Genomic DNA, 15,599 nt, shown 5'->3' with positions numbered 1-15,599 from the left:
TCACCTCACCTGGTTATGTTCATCAGTGACTACGATTACATGCAGCCAATTTTCGGGTTATGGTCGGGTTAAGGTCACTATTCGGGTTTCTGAAACATTAGGAATAACCCGTTTACATGCGTGAGCAGAGAGAGTTTCTCCTGTATACATGGAATTGCAATATCCCGATGTAAACGGCGACGCACGGTTAGCGTCAAGACGTACGGACAACCTTAAGACGCAATATGCGTCATTTCCGATTCTTCTTCCTGTATCCAAAGACAACAACAACAGCAGCAGCACGTGGATAATGAATAGTTCGGGGCAGATAGCGATCGCCTTTGTTTGCGCTTTGGTGCTGGTACTGACCTCGCTCCAAAAGTATGCTGTGCTAGCTGCGTCTCGCCATGTTTACTTCCGGTATACTGCACGCAGGTTTTTGTATGCGCCGAGAAGTTCCTCTACTCAAAAGACCAAGATTCCTTGCGAATAGAACATGCGCAGAACACAAATCACTATGGGGATATGCCGATGCGCGTTTACATGACCAAAATTCGGGTTAGAAAAGGGGTACCCCAGGTATCATATCCCGGTTTTTAAAATCCGGGATATGAGCATATTCGGGTTTTTGCCGGTGTTTACATGGCCGTGCGCGACCAGGTTATTGCTAATATCCCGGTTTTGAACGGGTTATTGGCTGCATGTAAACGTAGTCAGTGATCGGACAAACATTTTATGGTCCTACGCCTTCCACAGACGATATATATATATATATATATATACAGTATATAAACACATTTAGACTAGGGGTCGACCGATATGTCATTTTCAGGGCCGATGCCGATACCGATTATTACAGATCAAATAGACCGATAACCGATATTTTGAACCGATATATGTCTGGTGTAAAAATGTAAATTAATGTCAAAATTAAGAATAACAAAGGGTTTTGACAAATAGGCCGTGGAGATCTTTGAGTTTCTGTGTGTTTATGATATGATATGACGATAACTTTTCTCAGTTGAAGCATTAAAAAGCTCATGAAGTGACTAAGCCACTCTGGAGAGGATGTTTATGCAATCATGTCCTCATATAATGATGCGCCTGAGGCTGAAAACAGCGCAAGCGTCACGCGTGCTCCAGTGTGTGTGTGTGTGGTATTAAATGAAATCACGCGTCTGCGCCATTCATTTAGAGACACGCAGGATTCATATTTAAATAGTCTTTTTGCGGTTTGAAATTCGATTTGATTTGTACTGACCTGCTTTTTATTAATTCATCAAAAAGTTGACAAATTCCGTGACATTCCGCTTTATACAGTAAATTCCGTTTTTATGACTGGATTTTCGTCTGTTTTCTGCATCGCGGAAATCACAGGGCTCTATTATATTGAGGTATTTTGCAACTTCAGTGTAGTAATTTATTGCTTCTTCAGCAAAGTCTGCTGCTGCCTTTGAGAGACAACTGATGATCAGTGAAGCAGCTCCAGTCAGCAAGTGCTTTCGGTGTGAGAGTGCAAAACTTTCAGTGCCTTCAGCTTTCCGCGTTGATTGGCCGGACTCGTGACTCCCAACAAATCAGATGGGCGGGGACATTAGTCTAGTCTACAGAGTGGTGAGTTCCGACAGATGTGGGTTAGAGCCAAATATAGCGCATTTCAAAATAAAATTATTTTATCGGCAAATCGGTTTTGAAAATGGCCGATACCGATAACCATAAAATGTAAGGGTGCTCCGATTGATCGGTCGCCGATCACAATCGGCCGATAATTGCTTTGGGATGTGTGATCGGCTGTCTCTATAGAGGCCGATCCAGAAAAGCCGATCAGATGACGCAAAACTCGCGAGACAATTTTAATCTGCCCATCACTAACACAAAGTCAAAAAGGCTCCAATTGCAACAATTTACTAAGATAATCACAGGCAGGTACTAACAGGCAGGTTCAGACAGGCAGATAACACACACTAACACGACTATACAAGACTAACAACCGACCAAGACTGACTGAACAGAACAAACTAAATACAGACACTGACTACGTTTACATGCAGCCAATAACCCGTTCAAAACCGGGATATTAGCAATAACCCGGTCGAAAGCAATGATTGGACAGACTTTTATTGGTCCTGTGACTTCGACAGATCATGTTCATCATGTTTTAATATTTTAGACCACTTCTATTATTGATTGCTATCATCATGATGTGATGAGAATTTCAACCAGTATAAAAAAGTGTTAATGAAAATGCCTTACTTTAAGTTAGTCCAACATAAAAAATGACCCCATTATTTTAATAGCCAGACTTTTAATAGTGTAACTCCGATTTTTTTTTAAATGGGCCTGCAAGTTTATTTACTTTTCCCTCCTTACTACTTGCAAACTAACTTTTCACAGTGCATTTTGTGAGGGTATTTCTGCCATCTTACTCTGGTGATGTACATGCATGCAAAAAAGCATAAGCGTAACTGTTATGTACGTTTTTATTCAGACAGCATTATATGCTTCCTACAGAGGGTTCGTGTACTCCTGCTGAACCGGATGTGATTCATGCTCCGTCTCAGTGTTGTCGTTGCGTGGCCAATCAATGGCGGACGGAGCCTGTGCGTTTGTCTGGTAAACGTAGCCTACGTTTTGCACAAAATACAGGCCTACTCGAATACAAATCAGGCCATAAAATATTTTTAGTCGCGTTTTCGACCCAGCTCAGATCTGCGCCCGTCAGCATGGATGTGAATTTGACCATCTCTCTGATGCGGGGCCAAATGGGCGCTGTCATAGAGAAAGCCGTGAACGTCGCGGTGGAGACCGTGTTAGGAGAGATGATCCGGGTGGTCGGGCTCAAATTTGAGGAGATCAAACGGGAGATGACAGCTAAAGAGAAGGAGAATGAGAACATCCGGAGAATGTTGGAGACGTCCCGCTGTCAGATGAAAACAATGCGCAAGTACATTAGTGTCCTGGCTGCTAAAGACGCCAACCATAGACTGTATCAGGGAGATGGAGACATGGTATTATCCACAGGGATACACTGCAGAAGAGTCCAGACGAGCACTGTGTCAATGTGTGCCAAAGCCCCAAACCCCTTTCCCAGACCGAGAGTCACTGAACCTGCCCCTGTAGCTGGACCCTCATGGGTGAGACATCAGATGCACATGCCCAAAGAAACCTTAAGAAATGAGAATCACATTGCTGATTTCCACATTGAAGAGATCCATGGATCATCAGTTAATAAAGGTATGAAACGTCAGCTAATAAACATGTATGGGTGATGCACAGTACCTTTTCATATTCCCATCATGTATTAGATTAAAATAACAAAGATGAGATAGAAATCATGTTTGTTAGTTTTCTTTAATCAACAGTATCACAACATAGGCTTAAATTGTTTGTTCACCCAAAAATATGACTTTATTCTTTCAGTTGAGTGAACTAACCCTTTAATTTTAAATAATTTCATTACTTTAGTTTGAGGGTGTATTGTCATTTTTGCCGCTAAAATAAAACTGGCAATTTATTAAGAAATATTCCAGATGGTAATTTTTTTTTCTTTGATTGAAATGTTTTCTTGGGAATATCAGCAGGAAGTGACACAATTTTAGCTGGAGACATTTCTAGCTAGGTATTAGAAGTTCATTAGAATACCTTTGTGATGTTTTGTTGAATTATTTGCTTTGTCTTGTGCTTTAAACATTCTATTATGTTTAAATAAATTACAGAAATGGGTGTGGTTGTCTAAATTTCAGCTGTCAATCCCTCACTGAGCAACTCTAGCTCTGTATTTCCATCCTGTTGGGTTTCATCTTGTTAATTTTCTTGCCATTGTGTAAATAATTTCTTAAACTACACTTCCATACACTAACATTTTTTATAGCAATACTTATATTATAACACAAGCATACTGTACTCATTTTAAAGAAGTTACAGAGCTGCATAACAGGAATGATCAATACTATTCCACTGTTAGTGACGATACAAGCAAATATCGCCACAAAACAACAAACAAATGTCCACATGTATATGCAAGAAAAGCACTAAGGGGCTGTTTACATGAAGGAAACCCTTTTATACACTACACTTTTATAATACCTCCATAAAATATGCATACCTCCAAACATATTCCTTTTTAAGAAGTTACCAAAAGGTGCTGCATAACAGGAATGAACAATACTATTCCATTATCCATAATAGGTTGATACATGCAAAGGTATCTTGTTGAAAATTGATGGATTGCAGACCAGACACACTCTCAACACTGTAAAGTACACCACTACTTCACAATAAATACAGTGTACAATATATATAGAAATATAGGCCTATTGCACTGTGTATTTTAATTGTATCATTTACTCAGAACTAGCGGTAGGCATTTATTTTTTAAAGGCCGATATTGATATTTCGAATAGGGTGGTAGACTACATATACTATTTAACAATGGCACATATCATTATCATATACACAAATTACTGATTTTCTATAAACATTTATTTTATACAATATTTATTTACTATATAGCCACTGCATGTGTGCTTACATAGTTAACTTGAGAATCATTTCAAGTATCATTATTACTACAATATTAGCAAACAGGATGCTGCATAGTTTCAAAGTGGGACAAACTGACTATTACTAGAGTTAATCAAATCTTTTGCTAATACTTATTGAAGTTTGTTCTACACCCGAAATTATGCCACTTCTTGAATTGTAACAATTATTATTTCAATCCCCATAAATGTTAGTTTAAAGGTGCTATATGTATTTTTTAGTGGCCTCTATGGGTGATGTTTTAGATTGCAACCAATTTTTACAAGAGCGCTCGTGCTCTTGCACGTGCTCGAACACAAGAGCGAGCGCTCATGGTACCGGCCACACTGAGACTTTCATCACACAACATGCTGGAAACTCATGTAAACTCCCACTGCAACGTTACAATAATAGGCTACTTTTATCAGCTTGACGTTGAACTAATACTCCATGCTCGTACCATGATAACGTTACATTGACTGCATTTAGCCGACATGTGGTGTTATCTAGCACAACGCATTTCACTAACTATTCGTGTATCTTTCACAATCAGGCAGCAATGTCAACATAGCCTAGATGAATATATAATATGATAACGAAAACGGTTAGTGAACTAGACTGAACAATTTCAGTGTAACAGTAAGATCGTAGGAAGTAACATTACTGTACTGAACGTGTCTGGAAATGTGTATTATAAACAATATGATAGTAGTGGGATGAATGACGTTAGACAGTAGATCTAGTACATAAAATAAAAGTTACATCCTAAAGCACCTACTTTTTTTTTATCCTGGAACAGTCTTTTGTATTCATTTCTTGTCTCATGTATGTTGTAGTTTACCTTGCTATTTCATTACAGTTTACCATTATTTCAGCATATCTGAAAACTTGTAATTTATCACAATATAAATAGCGGAGCTCTCTCCATAATTCAAACGCTCTGCCGATGTTGATCCGTGTTTTCGTCCTAAGTCGATCCGATTGACGTTTGGCCCGACGAGCTTCAGCAGATACATTTTTGTTTTCTATATTTATGTGGGGTTTGTGTTGGAGTGTGTGTTGTGCTGGAGGCAGGTCGTTTTTTGGTGTTATCAGACTCCATGTCGTCAGCTGAAGTGCCGTCGCATAGACTGTATATAAAAAGGAGAGAGGCTCGGGAGCGCGCATGCACGTCACATCCGATGTATTTCGCAGAAAATCCGACCCGGAGACCTCACATAGAAATAGGAATACTGGCCTTCAGAGGTAATAGCAAAACCCGACAAGTGGATCATTGTAATGTGTGATTACAACCCCTTCACACACAGGCAATAAAAAAAGGATTCATTTTAGAAGAAAAGTTACATATAGCACCTTTAATGTTATATTAAATATATAAGGACAGTTATGATGGGGACATGAAAATGAGTTTCATTACTTAAATGACCCACTATCACTACTCAAAAGTTCAAGGAAAACAGTTCAGGAATTTTGTAATATGACTATTATTTTCAATCAGGCAGTGTGTATTATACTTTCCTAATGTTTTCTCTCAACTCAACAGAAAGTGACTTTTGTTGTTTCCATAGTTGATAACTCAAACCCTCACCTGGTGGACAGTCAGGGGCTTCTGTCTGAGACCAGTGATCCAATATGGGGCCAAACCCCTCTGGCCTCTGCAGAGACTGGGCACACAGACATGTCCGACAGCAGCGTCCTCTCTGCACCCATGATGGCAGATCCAAGCTTGTCATCCCAGACCACAAGCACAAGTACAGTGACCTTTGGAGCACCATCGCTGAAGATCAAACAGGAGGAGGCAGAGGTTGAAATTGTCTGTGTGAAGGATGAACCTGCAGAAGCTGGCAGCATGTCTAGGCTTGAATATTGCAACCCTGAACTGCACCATCAAGTGGGGGAACCAGAGCTTGGGCTCTCACTAGATCTACCTGCATCCTTTCAAGCTCTTCAGAGTCCAGGCACTTCAGCAGACCTTGCAATCCCAGCATTCATCAACATGGACCCAACCACCTGTAAGTATAAAATTTACATTTTTACACTGGTTTATTTGGGGTATTATGAACATGTATTCTTTTCTCAGGCTTTTAAATCCCAGATATCACACATATGTCGCCAAGATATGTTTTTTTTTAAGTATGGTTGACAAAAAAATTATTGCGTAATAGCTTAATTCCATAAAAAAAGCTTGTTTTTATTTTATATACTGGACAAGGGAATAATAATTATAGTATGACGTTTTTATAAAGCTGATTTTTATACAGCTTGTAACGAAACGTAAAAAAACCCAAGAAATTCCCCGACTTCCATGAAAGCCTGATTTTTGTGTGAAGGACTCTGTTTCGCCGGGAAAATCCAAAGGATGTGACATTTACGCGCACTCCCAAGATCCACTCTTCTGTTCAATGTCACATGAAATGAATGCAAATACAATATTCAGGATCATGCTGAAAGAGCTAATTGTGTAACGCAATGTCAACGTGTCATTCAAAGAAAAGGGATTAATTCAAACTATAGTCTCAAATATACTTTAAAATTACACTGTTATGATAATTTGATTATAATTACCTCATCTGTCACCATGATGCCGGTGAATCGCAGAGCTGGAATCGTCGGTCTCAGCAGCATGGATGATTCTAGATGATTGATAACAGTATATTGTTGCAAATGTATTTCCAACTTTTTACTTCTAAGTGAAGAACGAAAAAGGTCTTCGCCGTGAGTATATCAGGGTTTTGAATCACGTTCAGTCTCCTGTATGTTACTTGTGCTCGAGTGCGAGCACGAGCAATAGGTTGCTGGCTGCAGTTCACTTAGCGGCCACCGGTGTCGCTAATAACAAGGGTTTCTGAATTCTACATATAGCCCCTTTAATACAGCAAGATAGATGCTAACCATCGGAGTTTATTGTAGCAGTGTTTTTTTAATAAGGTAATAAAACGATTTAGTTCACCCAGAAATTAAGATTCGGTCATTAATCACTCTCTCATGCCGTTCCAAACCCATACGATTTTTGTTCATCTTTTAAACACAAATGTAGATATTTTTTATAAAATCAGAGAAAATAAATCGATCGATTTATACGATGAACAGATCTAATTTAGGTTTTTTTAAAATACATAAACAGTGAACATACAAATAGAGCTCCGAAACATGGTAAACGGAAGCTCAACCGTACGTGCTTGACATTAAATTACATCTATTCATTATATAAAGCGATCGTGACTCTTCAGAAGACTTTAGTTAAACCGCTTGATAAATATGGATTTCATTTATGATCTATTTATGAACGTTTTAAAGCGTCAGAGTTTTGGGTGAATAGTCTTTCAATGGAGGAACAGAAGTCAATCAGATTTCATTAAAAAGTATCTTCATTTGTGTTCTGAAGATGAACGGAGGTCTTATGGGTTTGGAATGACATGCGGTTGAGTAAATGATGACAGAATTTTTAAAAAGCCTTTTTTTTTATTTTTTTTTATTAAATTGCAAGAAATTTAAAGTTCTGATCTGTGGTCAAACTGATTTTACTGAAGTGGAAGTGCACCAAAAAAGGATTATGAAAATGACAGAGTGCTTCACTTTACGTCAGGTCAAGACAAAGCTTTTATAATTACGTAAAAACTTATATAACCATGTAGTATTAACCAATAAAACCAATAAAATACAAAAGTTTACTTGCTCTCATTTCATTGAAAAACTCTATGACTTTGTGACAAGTATCCTAAAACAACATCTAAGGGATATTCAACAATTTTTTCGGAGAAAATATTTCTGATAAATTATCTGATCGTGTGGTTAGAGGTATATTTTTGTTTTGACACTTGCTTTTGATTGTGTGGTCCAAACCTGTCGGCCACAGACCTCTTTTCGCATTGTTTGACTCTGAACTGAGGTCCGTGAGCACTAGCAGCAACCGCTGTTTACCACTGTAGCAAGAAGAAAATGCACTAAAAATGGAAATCATGGTTATCTTCACAAGTACCAATGGTTTATCACTTTGGTTTTACAATCAAAACTTACAAACACCTGCCATGGATATGTTGCGAAAGAGATGGAAAGAGTGAAAGTTGCTTTCTGAAGCCAATTTCTACAGAAGAGCAGCAGTGAGAAATTCATGAGCTGTTCATAATCACAACTTAGGCTGTATTGCTTTAATACCAGTTGCAAAAGTGTACTGCAATCCACATGAACTGTACCTTACCTGTTTTTTAATAGGTTAGGATTTCAAAGCTCAATACTCAGTTTTGCGGTCTGAGGAATGTGGTGTATGGCAGTGACAAGCCATTTTTAGTCTTACACTGAACTTCAACACTGTAACGCAGAATTAAGGTTTGAAAATTACAAGGTTGAAATGGTCATAATATTGACAGTACTCACGAAAGGCTCATTGTACATATGATGAATTCGTACATATCAAGTCATGCTGAGTTTAAAGAATCTATTCATTTGGAATATGGAGAAGCTGAGCAAGTCTTCATATTGGATTCCTTTTTTCAGACTCTGTAATGGCAAAAACAGCTGCTGAAAAACAGAGAGCATACAGGGCGAGAAGGGATGCTGATCCTGACCGCAGGGAAAGGTACCTCCGAACTGAGCGAGAGAGGTGGAGAAGAGATGTTGAGACAGGGAAAAAGAAGAGAATTGGTGACCTGTGTGAGAAGGCTCAGAGATGGAGGCGCAAGCAGTGGAGAGAAGCCAAAGAACGACAGAAGAGGAAACCATTTTTCAAAATAATTGCCTCCCCTCCAGACAGCCCCGAACCTAGTCTGATGGTGTTACTGCAACCCCGAAGAGGACCGCAGTCAGACTGACAAGTCAGGGTCAGGACGTCCCAGGTGCAACTCTTCATGGCCTTACCTAAACCAGCATAGCCTTAAAAGTGAGGTGATCATAAAAGCACTTGAGTCCATCAACATTGAGGCTCCATCGGGTGCTCATTCAGGCACCAAGTAAAATGACTTGTGACCAAGTCAATGAGCTGCACAATATTTCAGATGTAACTGAAAGAGAGAGAGGATGACTGAGATTCTGGGTAATCCATTGTTTATGATGGATCTTAACCTCCACTGACTGAACCTTGTGACATCTTGACATTTAAATTCACAAAGATGGGCCATGCTAAATGAATATGTTACTCTTTGTATTACATGTGTTCTGCTATGAGGTACTTTGTAATGAGTGGTCAAAATTTAAATAAATAAATTAATGTATGATTGAATCGATTAATGCATATTTCATTAACAGTAGACACTTCAACCCTGTTATCATTTTCAACTCTGTTGAATTGGATTCAGCCCTGTTACGTTTTCCCCCCGTCACTGTGTTTTTGTAATATTCTGCGTATTTAGAGCATATCTGAAGTAACCAGTAAATTACAATATTTCATGCCTTACTGAATATCTTTAGAATACTGAATCATGTTTAAACTGTAACAGGAATATATTTTATGTTTTCAATGAATAGCATCAGATAACTTGGTAATTTGGGCCTGAGGTGGAAAATATTTCTTCTTGAGACCAGCAATAATATTTTCATGCAATAATGAATGTTGATTATTTCATGAAAATGTTATTTAAATGTTTTATTTGAAAAGGCCAGGTACACAGGGCATCCATTTCTGAGAGTTTTTGTTTACTATTGTAAGTTACATCATTACATGTTTCATAGCACAGGCCAGATGATGGAATACTTTGTTCAAAAAATGTTTTTAAGGAGCTTTCAGTGAATGAGACTGATAATCCTTTTCTAATGAATATTCATGTTAAAATTGTCAGAATTCAAAATAAAAAACTTTCAAGCTGTTCATGTTTTAATACACATCGCAAGTCATTCAGTGAAGGGGAATCACGAGAGAAATGCATCAACATGAACAGGTGAGTCTAACTGCTTTACTTGAACTTTAAAACTTTAAAGGTCACTGTGTTTATCATATATTAAGACTTCTAATTACTGAACCAACATTCATGGTTTTAAGACCATTTGTTTTATTTTTGTACATTTTTAAACATTTCAGAATAGTGTTTTTAAATTTATACCATTTCAAGGTATGTTAATATAGGTTTGGATAAGATAAATTATTGTAAAGGTAACAGGGCTGATGGTAACAGAGTTCAGCTAGACAAGGAAAGGTCATGACACTATATGCTTATTGAGAGAATTGAATGTGAAAACTTTACAATCATTTTCAATAATCAGACCAGCGTTTACTGTACAAAATGGTAACAGGGTTGAAAGAAGCATAAAAAGGAAACATGTCCTTGCAGAGATGATGTTGCCATATAGACCGAATCCTATAATCTATGACAAAATTTAAATAAGCGTTATAATGGCAACAGGGTTGACATGTAACCTGAGGACAAACCTTCAACCTAAATCGACAAATATATTAAGAATAAAGGCTTAATTCTAGCTTTTACTCGTTTGTATTTGTTTTAAATCTAATGTGTGTGTTTGCTAAGCAGAAGTTAAAAAGAAAGCTGGGGACCGACAGACAGACAAAGAAAATTCAAACTGTTGTCTGTTCTTCGTTTACAAAAATGCCTGTAATTATGCATAGTGAAAGTATTCCTTGTTAAAGTCATTGTTTAAAAACAAAAAGGTAAATACTGGACCCATTTAGTTTTTGAAGAAGTTTGGGTCAGTTTTATTTTTTCTTTGATTAAATCGTTTCATTTAAGCAGCTTTTCAACATGAATCTAACAACAGCCAATTCAATTTCTTTGTTTTTCTGAAATGGATTACTGTTAGAAAATTTGAAGGTTTTCATGTTTGTAAATTTGTTTTGCAGCCATGTCAGATGCGAGCCCAGAGAGTTTTGAAAATAATAAATGTACAGGTAAGTTTAATCCCTTCATTTACAATGTCGAGTTAAGGTCATACATTTATAAAGGTTTACTGTTCAGTGTCAGTCCCAGCTAAATCACCTGTGGTATTGCAGCTGACGAGAGGGCTATTCTTGAGTGGCAGGGAGAAATGGACTGGAAAATCAACCACCTGACTGCATTGGTTCAGTGTCTTGTGGGGGACAAGCACTTTGAACCCCCACTGCAGATGGAGGATGAAGACGAGGATTGCGTCTTGCCTCTGATGTCAATGGAGGATCTTGACCGGTTGGAGCAAACGCTTCTAGACAAAGGGAAAATGCAAAAATTGGTAAGATTCTTTGGAATGATCGAAATAAAGCAGTTTTTGGTGAATTTTTATTTACATGCTATATTCAATCTCTGTTTTAGTTGAACAGATTGTCTGTTAGTGGAGGTCAAACTATGAAAAAGACCGTGGGGAGAATTTGCAACAAGGTCTTTGCCTCAAACGTGGCAAAACAGCTCAATTGGTGCGGACGTGGAGACAAGCGAGGCTTGAGAAAAACAAATATTGGGGTACTAATAATAGGTATGAATGGAATTCTTTTAAGAATAAAAGTATTGTAGTGATATCATAGTTACAGATCTCAGTCAATTCACATATGAATACATTTTAATTTTAACATTTGCAATTAATTGCTCTAGAATTTGTTCCACTTGTGCTGACATTGCATGCATAAACACAGTCAGACTTGTCTGTTCAGGTAAAGTTCAGTAATAAATGAAATAAAAATGTTGTTTTGTTTCTTTGTAAACTAATAACCTATCTATTTAACATACAGCTGCAGCTATGAGGAACAGTGCCCTCCTGACTCCCACAGAAGCAGAGGCAGAGAAATGCATCAAAGACTACCTGCGTTTGGCCCCAGGAAGGACATCCTCCTAATCTATTGTAAAAATGTCCATTTTGATTGATACATTGCTTGTACAAAGAATTACTGTATTGCATACTGTTAAATAAATATTTTAATAACTACTTGATCTATTGTTCAGTAGTAGTAAATTAGGGTTATTAAAGTGTCCACAGTCAGTGTCCATTTTTTAAAATCATCATTTTTAAAACATCAGGATTTTAGACAAGGCTTAAGCCTAAAATGCATGTTTGAGCTGTTTTAACTGAAAGAGACTTGCACTGGCATATCTTTAAATATATCAGTGCCATTGTTTTGGCTCAAAATGCACACTTTTATAAAAGCTTCTTATAGTTTAGTGGCAAATTAAAAGTGATATATATATATATATATCACTTTTAGTTGGCCACTAAACTGTTATAGATGAAAAAAAAATAAAAAATCTATCTTTAGAAAAGCACACATTTGTACATTTTTACAGTCTCCATGGGGTTGAATAATTTTGAACACGAATGTTAAGAGCCAATTGGATTTTTCTTTTAATTTCTCATCAACTTAACATTCTCAGAATCACACACACAAATACAATTTTGTTCTTGGCAGCAAAATGTCTTGCAGGTCAAGGGGGTTTAATTATTTTGATTGCAACTGTAAATGTCCTCATTGAACTAAGGCCTAGTCCTGGCTTAATCTAAGCCTTGTCTGTGAAAACCGGGCCTAAGAAGTTTAAACTTTTCCCATGGTGTGAAAATTACAAATATTCTATGTAATCTTTCAAGTAATATCATATAAAAAAATAAAAAACCCCTATGAAACTACGTCAGGTTATATTGTAAAACCAAATGCATTCTAAAAACGTAGATATCTTTGCTTTTGTGAATCTGAAACTTGCTCAGCAAACATTGATAAGAAGATACTTGAGGTTACCAGTTATCAGGAAACTGACAGGATGTGATGTTGCAGTAAGCAGCCAAAACAGTTTTCAGGAGAGGAAAAAGCTGACGTGTAACATTAAAACCATTGCTTTCACCACACATGTCGGAGCTGCGTATGCACGGAATCACAACAGATCTGCTGGTTCGTCAGTTTCATGTGAATTGTGATTCATTTAAGTGATTCTTTTGTGCCACCCTGCGACTCGGCATTGTCTTAAAGTGAACACTGCCTGTTTAATAATGTGTTAGAATAAGTTTCCGAGGGCTTCTGTAATATTTCACTGTGCATCTCTTTAGGTTTGAGGGTGTTTGTGTATATTTTACTTTTTAGTTACTTGATCATATAGTAGTTTTGAGATGGGCTTCAGTTGGCCTAGGTCAATATTGAGTACTTATGAGTGTTAATGTAAATTATATTAACATCATATAAAACAATAGCATGCTGCTATTGTTTGAAATAGTGGCTCAGAATTTGATGAGGTTTAAATATGTGTATTAATATATTTAATCTCTCACCTCTCTGCCCATATTTAGATGACGACTCTCAGCTGTGTGTGGGAGGGGTCCAAAAGCAGGTGCGTCCGAGACGTAAGGACCTGAACCTGAACCTGTATGAAGAGTACAAACGCAGCAGAACTTTGAGTCTAAGAGGCCGGAACACAAACCGAGGGCTTGGTACAAACCGACGGCGTGAGCTGGAGCAGACTCTACCACAGGCTCTACTTGCAGACCTGGTAAGAGAACGAAGAGAAAAGACTCGCCTTCGAGTGGCCCGCTGGCGTGCCAAACGCAAACTACAAGCCTGTTTGATGGCCTCGCAGGCTGCGCAGTTTAACGGCGCTCCAGTGCAGAGTTCACCTGCCCAGCGGGGCGGCCTGATCTCCTCCCGCAGGCGAGGAGGGATGACTGCGCACCGAGGTGGGCTTGGATTGAGAAGGGGACTGTCCGAGGCTGGGACATATAACCTGCTGCTGCAGTTCGGGCCCAGTCCTACCCAATCAGCACCAGCACATGGCATCAATGAGGGTATGATGCCCTCAGCGCTATCACAGAACAGACCGACTTACCAATGATGCAGTGTTTACTTGCTGGCAGAAACTCACGCTAATTAAAGCTGCCGTCGGCAACATTTTTTTGATCATATTCAGTGAAATCGACACTATAATCTGACAGAACAACATAAATAAAGTGGTTTTAGAAAAAAACCCGATCTTCTAACTCCACCTTGAGCGTGTTATTTGTTTTGCAAAAATCCACAGCTCCCGGTTCATCATGTCCAATCAGCGTAGGGGGGTGTGAGATCTGACTGTCAATCACAGATCGGGCACACGCCACCCCTCGCGCAAGTTACAATCACATGCACACGCCTGAAGTTCGCAGAAGTTCGCGCAGTAACGAAGAGTGATGGCGGAAAATCAAGTAAGCTCATTTAGAGTATAAATGACGTTAGCAATTGCAATCTATCGGTAGATTAGCCAGGACAGCATACCTCCAAATACTCCATGGTGTTGATGGATGCTGATGAGACGGGCGGGTTCACTGAAAATCTGGTGCACACGCACTGACGAGCACGAACTCGGTGGGAGGGTATCCGTTGATAGTGGGGGAGGGGCATGAGAGTTGTAAACATTCAAAATTTTCCTAAATCCACTCAATCTGCCAGACTTGCCGACTGCAGCTTTAATGGTGGAACTTGAAAAAAAGTTGTCAAATGGTTAATAAAGTTCCTAAAAAACTTGCAAACTGATCTGTGCAAACCTCAAATTAATTCAACCTTTGGCTTTGCAAACTCAACCAACAATTCTACCTAATTAGATTACATTAAGCATTTAACAACCGTGACTGTATAATAAAATACATTCTACAATAAACTGTCCTGAATAAAAATGTAAATGGAAAAAGTACAAAACATATTGTCCAAGGATATTGTGATCATCAGTTATGTTGATCACAATATATATAATGTCCTAGTTATGTTGGCCCACATAGCTTGTTGAAATGTTTTTGACCGCAGTGGTTCAGGGTGTTTTTAAATAATTTGGTCCATTCGTTAAAATATACCCATGTTCATCATTGTGGCCTAAATCTTTCCAGCAAATGGCATTGTTGGCTATAACTATGACAGTTGTTGATCAGATAATTTTGTATGACAGTGTTTTCTAAACGAGCACACGGTGCAAATGTGCTGTATAAGCAGATTAGTGTGTTTGATTTTGAGCAGACTAACGTGGTTTAACAGACACTTGTGTAAAAAGTGATGAGTGCTGTTTATAGTGTCGGGAAATGAGTCTCTGTTTTGGTGGCTGATGTAATGGTATGTTTTGGTGGGAAAAGGTTTTACTGATAAAATGCTCACACATATAGTTATCTAGGTAATGGGGAAAACTGTAAACCAAGAGCCGGATCAGGTTTGGTATCGATTCATTTACAGCGATCTTACGGTTTTTTTTAAC

The 15,599-nt window shown here is 38.3% G+C and overlaps 1 protein-coding gene across 5 annotated transcripts; it reads left to right on the top strand.

Moving 5' to 3' along the window:
* The first annotated feature begins 2,500 nt into the window (after positions 1 to 2,500).
* Positions 2,501 to 14,257, top strand: si:ch211-67e16.4 (uncharacterized). 5 transcript variants are annotated; one of them, XM_056251678.1, is made up of 8 exons: positions 2,501 to 2,592; positions 2,682 to 3,213; positions 6,069 to 6,512; positions 11,285 to 11,332; positions 11,435 to 11,649; positions 11,730 to 11,889; positions 12,143 to 12,252; positions 13,681 to 13,889. In XM_056251678.1, the coding sequence occupies exons 1-7, from the start codon at positions 2,527 to 2,529 to the stop codon at positions 12,244 to 12,246; spliced, it is 1,569 nt and encodes a 522-aa protein (XP_056107653.1). In that variant the 5' UTR covers positions 2,501 to 2,526; the 3' UTR covers positions 12,247 to 12,252; positions 13,681 to 13,889. The 5 variants fall into 5 exon arrangements, with proteins under 5 accessions (XP_056107653.1, XP_056107652.1, XP_056107651.1 ...); XM_056251677.1 differs by having other exon boundaries at positions 12,143 to 12,260; XM_056251676.1 differs by lacking the exons at positions 11,285 to 11,332; positions 11,435 to 11,649; positions 11,730 to 11,889; positions 12,143 to 12,252 and having other exon boundaries at positions 2,502 to 2,592; positions 13,681 to 14,257.
* Positions 14,258 to 15,599: the final 1,342 nt, after the last annotated feature.

The sequence above is a fragment of the Rhinichthys klamathensis genome, unplaced genomic scaffold (assembly GCF_029890125.1).
Source record: "Rhinichthys klamathensis goyatoka isolate OS25496 unplaced genomic scaffold, OSU_Roscu_1.1 h1tg000088l_1, whole genome shotgun sequence".
Lineage (NCBI taxonomy): Eukaryota > Metazoa > Chordata > Actinopteri > Cypriniformes > Leuciscidae > Rhinichthys > Rhinichthys klamathensis.
Note: the sequence above shows the minus strand (reverse complement) of the source record. Positions and strands in the feature narration are given on the sequence as shown.